Source organism: Grampus griseus (genome assembly GCF_964374135.1).
Source record: "Grampus griseus genome assembly, chromosome: 9".
In the NCBI taxonomy this organism is placed as follows: Eukaryota; Metazoa; Chordata; class Mammalia; order Artiodactyla; family Delphinidae; genus Grampus; species Grampus griseus.
The window spans coordinates 79,957,676-79,965,218 of NC_139003.1; the positions used below are offsets into that span (position 1 = coordinate 79,957,676).

Here is a 7,543-nt window from a genome sequence, read left to right on the forward strand (position 1 = left end):
GGATGGGGAGGCGGGCCAAGCCATTGGTGACCTTAGTTTATCCTACCTGGAGGGCATTCTTGCGTTGCTCCATTTCAAGTGGCCCCAGTTTTTGCACTAATACTCCAAGGGCGATTCACATTCTATGGGAATGTAAAGGTCAAAGGGTTTAGCTAAATTAGGGAGTTCCAGGGCAAGGGTCTGAATTGATTGCTCTTTCCATTATTGAAAGGCCGCTTCTGGATTCTATTCGAAAGGATCATCATCTTTTCCTTTCAGTGTTTCCTATAGAGGCCCAGCTATTAGACTGTAGTTAGGGATCCAGATGCAGCAAACCCCGGCCTCCCCAGGAACCCCTAAGCTGTCTTCAAGTTTTAGAAGGGGTGAGGCTGCAAGTGGCTTCTTCCATTTCCTGGGATGCGGTTCTCCGACCTTCTGTGAGAATGAAGCCCAGGCAGGTCACCTTAGGCTGTGATATTTGAGGCTTTTACTTGGACACCTTCTATCTTTTATTGGCTACGTAGCTCAGAGACCTCCTTAGTAGGGCTGGCGATCAGAATGTCGTCTGCATATTGAAGGAAGTTTCCCTCCTCCAGAGGTAGATCTTTTAGGTCTTTAGCTGAAGTTTCCCCCAAAGATGGTGGGGGAATTTTTGAACTCTTGGGGCAGGATGGTCCAGCAGTATTGTTTTCCTTGTATGTTGAGTCCTGCCACTCAAAAGCCAAAATTTGTTGGGACTCTGGGACTAATGGAATACAGAAGAAGGCATTTTTTAAGTCTAATACAGAATACTAGGTCCTGGTGGATGGTAGAATGACCAGCAGGATGTAGGAATTAGGAACTACTGGATGTATATCCTCAGTGGCTTCACTGACTATCCTGACGTCCTTTACCAGGTACCCAGCAGCCCACGGGGCTCTCATGGGCAGGCCCCTCCCAGGATATGGAGCTCGCCTGAGCACATACCCAGCAGCCCACGGGGATCTCATGGGCAGGGCCCTCCCAGGATATGGAGCTGCCCTGGGCAGGTACCTCGGCAGGGCTAGGCACACAGGAACCGTGCACATAGCCCTCATTGCAGAGCACCCCCAGCTCACCTGTCGCTCAGAGCTGACACAGAGCACCTCAGAGCAGGACTTGAGCTAACAAACAGCAGCTCAGACAGGTCTGTGACCCTGATCTACAGTCTGTGCGGCCTCCCTCCACCTGGTCTTCCAGAGGCTTCCACTGCAGCCGGAACGCCAGGCCTCTGTCTCCACCCACCACCCCTCCCCTCCCTGACTCCTGGGTTCCTCTCATTAGGAGAGGGTCTTCTTGAAGTTGTCTCCTACTCATGGGCCAGATAAAATGATTAGAAAACAAGCCAGAGCTGCAGCCCCTTGTCTATCCTGACTCTCAGGAGCCCACACCTGTTCCTTGGACCTCGCCGGTTCATCAACGTCCATTTTCTGCAGCTGTGAGCCCCTGAGGGTCAAGGATTGGCTGACCTAGGCAGCCTGACACTGCCGGCCAGCCCTCCCCAGGTGTGCCTGGGTTGAGGTCAATATAAACACCGCTCCAGGCAGCAAGAGCCCCTGTAGCTGTGCCTGACGCCATATTCTCTGCCCCGTCAGCAGTGTCGGGGCTCGGCTGGTGGGAGGGAGTGAGGGGCCACGGCTTTGTGGGTGGCCCAGTGTGAGTGGGGCTCTGCTGGACTTTCTGCAGGAGTTGCTGGGCTGCCACCTGCTAAACAAGAGGATGTGTCACCCATACCTGCCGCAGGAATTTCTCCCCGGGCATAGGTAAGGAAGGAAAAAAGCAGTGGGGGCCGGGACAGAAGGGGTACCTCAGGCAGGGAAATGGAAAGCTTCCAGAAGAGCGCCCGGGGCCAGGACCGTCCTGGCTGGCCTGCAGGCACCAAGTTGGCCGGCGTGCTCTCGCTGGTGTGGCTCCACGGCCTTTCCTGTAGGCTTTCAAGTCCTTGCACACATTCAGCTGTTTTACCTGGGAAGGGTGGGAACAGTTCAGCAGCAGCTGGCCTGGGGCTCAGCTCACATTTACTGAGAGACGCCTCGGCTCGGTCCCCCAGATTTGCTATGAGAACGCTCCTTGCGGGGTGGGGGGATGCTGGCTGCATGGGAGACGATTCCCCGCCTCTGACCAACTTCAGAATTGTTTACCACTGGAGCAAGTGCCCTGATAGGGTTTTCCTCTGTATAACCAGTAGGTTCTGTTTTTTATTTTTTATTTTTTGGTTCAAGGTAGGCTTTATTCCTCTTTTTTGTATTTATAGATATAAGCGTGGAAATAATTCATTCATATAAATAGGTCTATGGGAAGGGAAGAAATTCTTTTTAATTTTTTTTTTTTTTAATTTTTGAGTTTTATTTATTTTTTTATACAGCAGGTTCTTATTTGTTATCTATTTTATACATATTAGTGTATATATGTCAATCCCAATGTCTCAGTTCATCCCACCCACTCCCCGCCACTTTCCCCCCTTGGTGTCCATATGTTTGTTCTCTACATCTGTGTCTCTATTTCTGCCCTGCAAACTGGTTCATCAGTACCATTTTTCTAGGTTCCACATATATGCGTTAGTATACAATATTTTTTTCTCTTTCTGACGTAGTTCACTCTGTATGACAGTCTCTAAATCCATCCACATCTTTACAAATGTCCCAATTTCGTTCCTTTTTATGGCTGAGTAATATTCCATTGTATATATGTACCACATCTTTATCCATTCATCCATCGATGGGCATTTAGGTTGCTTCCATGACCTGGCTATTGTAAATAGTGCTACAGTGAACACTGGGGTGCGTGTGTCTTTTGGAATTATGGTTTTCTCTGGGTATATTCCCAGTAGTGGGATTGCTGGATCATATGGTAATTCTGTTTTTAGTTTTTCAAGGAACCTCCATACTGTTCTCCATAGTGACTTGGTATGTTCATACAAATTGAATGTATCAATTTACATTCCCACCAATAGTGCAAGAGGGTTCCCTTTTCTCCACACCCTACAGCATTTGCCGTTTGTAAATTTTCTGATGATAACCATTCTAACTGGTGTGAGGTGATACCTCATTGTAGTTTTGATTTGCATTTCTCTAATAATTAGTGATGTTGAACAGCTTTTCATGTGCTTCTTGGCCACCTGTATGTCTTTTTTGGAGAAATGTCTATTTAGGTCTTCTGCCCGTTTTTGGATTGGGTTGTTTGTTTGCTTAATATTGAGCTGCATGAGCTGTTATATATTTAGAAGATTAATCCTTTGTCTGTTGATTCATTTGCAAATATTTTCTCCCATTCTGAGGGTTGTCTTTTTGTCTTGTTTGTAGTTTCCTTTGTTTTGCAAAAGGTTTTACGTTTCATTAGGTCCCATTTGTTTATTTTTGTTTTTTATTCCATTACTCCAGGAGGTGGATCAAAAAAGAACTTGCTGTGATTTACGGCAAAGAATCTTCTTCCTATGTTTTCCTCTAAGAGTTTTATAGTGCCTGGTCTTACATTTACGTCTCTAATCCATCTGGAGTTTATTTTAATACTTGGTTAAACAAAATACATCTTTTGTAAACAAACCCAGCACAAGGCCAACAAAAAGGAATAAAAGCAAGAAAAACAAAAAGCTTAGGATTGCCCCTTACTGGGCATCAGGGTCAGGACTTCCCCCTTTCTTAAAGGAAGTGGGGCTTTTTGCCCTTGGGCATCAGCATAGGTCCCTGTTCCTAAGCACCAGAATTGGATATGAACAGAGAAACCAGCCCTGAAATGTTTAAGCGTCTTTGCATATATCCCACTGGCTCATGGGGACTCCTTTGAAGTGCCATTTGCACAGGCCCCAGCAGATTGGTGGCGAGGAGTTTCCTTCTCCTCCCAGGAAATGGCTTACATCACTGACAGTGCCAGTGGACCCAAGGTCCTGCTTGTGACAGTCAGCAACGTTGGCTGTAACTTCTGGCTGGTGGTGGTTGGAATGTCATTGTGCAGGGGCGAAGAGCTCCCTGTGGTGCCAAGCAGGTCTGGTGTAGAAAATGGTGTGGAAGAGAATGCGGCCACTTGCTGAGAGGGTGTAATGCAGTTGCCACTTGGTGGCCTCTGTTACCCAGCATAAAAAATGGCCTTGTTGGATTGAAGATACATGTGCAGAAAAAGTGCTGGTGTACACATGCACTCCAGTCACAGTGGGGAGAAAGCCTCAGCTTCATCCTGTTAAGCTTGCTCAGGCTGGACATGCAAGTCCCAGGCTGGCTCTGCTATTGGAGAGGTCTGGCCAGTGGGGCAGCTCTCAGACCTGCCGAAAACACTGACTTGTGAGGGCTGGACAGGCCATCCTTGCCTGCCCGCCTGCCCTGAGAAAACCACAGCCCCTGTAGTTACAGGCGGTGTAGTATGACCCTTACTTCTCCTTTTGTTTTCCCAAGTTACAGGGAGAATAGTGGCCTACAACTATTTAAAGAGGTAGGGGGCAGGTCTATTCTCAGTTGGTCTGTAAAGGAAGCTACAGAGAGATGACAAAGCGTAATGCACATGTCCACCCAATGTGAGGGCTCTGCTTCTTGTCACTATAGTGACTCCAAGCCTAGGATTTCTACCCATTCTAGCTGCTCCAAGTTTCTGAAGGCTTATCTTCCCAATACTTTCCTTGCCCAACTCTGTCTCAAACTAGTAGAATTTGATGTCAAAGGCAGTCTTATTTTTTTCCTGATTTTTGCCAGAGTGGGTCAGCTGGAAAAACTGCCCTTTTGACTATCTTGTGCCCCAAAGCCTCCTAAACCAGTGCAATGCAGTGAAGTGGGAGGGATGATGATGGAGTGAGGAGGACAAGCTGCCCATGCCTTCCCCAGCCTAGTTCTGGCCACATCCTCTTAGGTATCTAGCTCACCCTGTCACACTAGACTGTTGCAGGATTCAACCACCCAGCATGGAATATTAGAGACCTTTTCATTATAAAACTCCAAGGATGGCCATAAACCACTCTTAAAAATGGGGTAAGGGCTGCATTAAGTGTTGGAGACAGCATGCTGTACTGCTGCTGCAGTTTTGGAGATGGTTTCCTAAGAGGCCTTTTTGCTCTAAGTCCTTCAAACCCGTCAACATGGGCTTTGCCTGTACTGTGTCTTCAGATCCACTGGTTGCCAGGAAAGGGGAATTGAAGGCAACATCTCCAGGTGAGTCAGAGTAGCAGTGAACTCCAGCAGAGCCTCTGCCAAGTCCTCAGAGAAATGGGGAAATGAGCTAAGACCCACCTTTCTTTCTCCTCTCTTAAATAAAACAAAAGTCTTCCATGACTTGCCCTAAGCACACAGAGCTCCCACTTTCCTTTCCCAGAACAAGTAACACTGGTTGGTTCTGTAACAGTCTACACGTCTGTCCTATTGCACTGTCAAACCTGAGGGGGAAAACCCGTTGAGATGTTTGGGGACGTGGCAAGGGCAGACCCACTGTAGAGGCCACAGCACATCACAGAGGATTTCGGGGTTTGAGGTGAGGGAAGGCTGGGTAGAACTGTGTTACACATCAGCCCTCCAACTCTGATGGGCCTCCACCTCTTCTGGTACCACCAGCAGGAGTTCACAGTTCTTTCCTCGCAAAAGATGTTTTAGAAATTTCCTGAGCTCGCCCTTGCGTCCCATCCATTCGGGAGTCTTCAGTTTGGAGTCGAGGTTGTAATAGGCACCTCCCACCTCTCGAACACAGATCCAGTGCTGCCCTTTGAGTGGCAACTTCAGTGGACCCCAACACAGGCTGGAGGGCAGATTCATGATGAAGCCTATAACGTTAGTGAGAGCAATGGCTCCGACATCCTTGAGCTTGTCCCACCAAACGGCTTCATAGTCTTTGGTTTGAAGTGCTGCCATAATGACGTTCACATCGTAGTTCCCATTTCCCAGCATGCTCTTCTTGTGGGGGGTCATCACCATGGTGTTTGGAGACAACCTCTGGAAAATCTCTTGCAGCGTGTCCCGGGTGAAGGCATTGCTGTCCTGGAAGACGTTATTGAGGGCGTGCAGAGCACAAAGCTCCCTACGCTGTTTCTCATGGTAGATTTGTAGGGGTGCAGCCTGGGGCAGCTCCAATGATTCGGATTTGGCCTTGTCTCCTTTCCATGGCACGCAACTCATGTTTTTCGTTTTAGGTTCCAGAGAGGGCTAAAAACACCCCACTCTTCCCTCCTGAGGAGGAATGTAAGCTTCTCAGTTTTTGCAGGATTCCTGAGGTCTACCTTATTTTCTGCTGTCCATGATTTATGCTTTGTCACGGGGAGAAAAGGTTGTAATCAAAAGGAACAATAATCCCCCTCTTCTCAAAACAAAGATAACTTTTGGATTTAGTGTATTTTGCCACCACTGTCGAAGTGCAGAAGTTTAAAAAAATCATATAAAATCTAAGACCTTGTTTTCCTTCTTCTACCCTCCTCTTCTACCCCTTCCAAAAAAACACGATTTTCTTGCTGTATTTTCCTTTCTGCAAATGCCAAATAGGCCTCAAGGCAGGAGGACCGAACGGAGTCGGTCACATCGCTCCTTTTCTTCCATTTCTTTGGTACCACAATGCCACTGACTCAGCAGACAAGGCCTAGGTGGCGGATAAAATGCAAATTTCGAGCAGCTAGCGAGGGCCGGCCAGCGTGGGATCGCGGGCCCTGCTGGGGCGTCGGGAGAGGCTCTCCATCCTCTCGGGTGCGGTGGGACCCCGCGGGGCCGAGGACGGCGCAGCTCCCTCGGAAAGCACGGACTCTCACCCTCTCGCCGCGGCCCGCTGCAGGCCGCCACCTGGGCCGCGCTCGGGCAGGCAAGCGAGCGCGCGCACCTGAGCCCGACGTCAGCGGCCCCAGCCAGGCGCCGTGCTCCGAAAACGCCCTCCTTCGCCGTCCCAGCCCCCGCCCCGCCGCGGCATCCCCTCTGATGTCGGCCTGACGTCAGCGGCGCCGGCTTTGGGGCCCCGGCCCCCGTGCGTCTGTTGCGCCGGTGCAGGCTGCGTTGGGCCCCCTGGCGGTATGGGGTGGGTAGCCCGGCGGCGGCTGTAGCGGCAACTCTCCGCAGGTAGAGATAGTGCCAGGCTACTCGGCTGGTGCCCGGATCCTCTGCTCTCTCCCTCCGGGGCTGGGCAGGGCGGACGGAGTCCCGCCCCGATGCCTGTCCCACCCCTCTCCTCCCCCTGGGGCGTCGGCTCAGTTTCCAGTCTATTTTTTCTGATATGAGTGTTGCTACTTTTGATTGTTGCTTTCTTTTGATTTCCATTTGCATGGAATATCTTTTTCTATCCCCTCACTTTCAGTTTGTATGTGTCCCTACGTCTGAAGTGGGTCTCTTCTAGACAGCATATATATGGGTCTTCTTTTTGTATCCATCCAGCGAGCCTATGTCTTTTGGTTGGAGCATTTAATCCATTCACGTTTAAGGTAATTATCCATATGTATGTTCCTATTACCATTTTCTTAATTGTTATGGGTTTCTTTTTGTAGGTCCTTTTCTTCTCTTGTGTTTCCTACTTAGAGAAGTTCCTTTAGCATTTGTTGTAGAGCTGGTTTCGTGGTGCTGAATTTTCTTGTTTTTTGCTTGTCTGTAAAATTTTGATTTCT

The 7,543-nt window shown here is 49.1% G+C and overlaps 1 protein-coding gene across 1 annotated transcript; it reads right to left on the bottom strand.

The window, feature by feature from the left end:
• Positions 1 to 5,380: 5,380 nt before the first annotated feature.
• LOC309827722 (josephin-1-like) lies at positions 5,381 to 6,083 on the bottom strand (the record flags this gene model as incomplete). Its single annotated transcript, XM_082662497.1, has 1 exon — positions 5,381 to 6,083. The coding sequence occupies one exon, from the start codon at positions 6,081 to 6,083 to the stop codon at positions 5,472 to 5,474; it is 612 nt and encodes a 203-aa protein (XP_082518623.1). The 3' UTR covers positions 5,381 to 5,471.
• Positions 6,084 to 7,543: the final 1,460 nt, after the last annotated feature.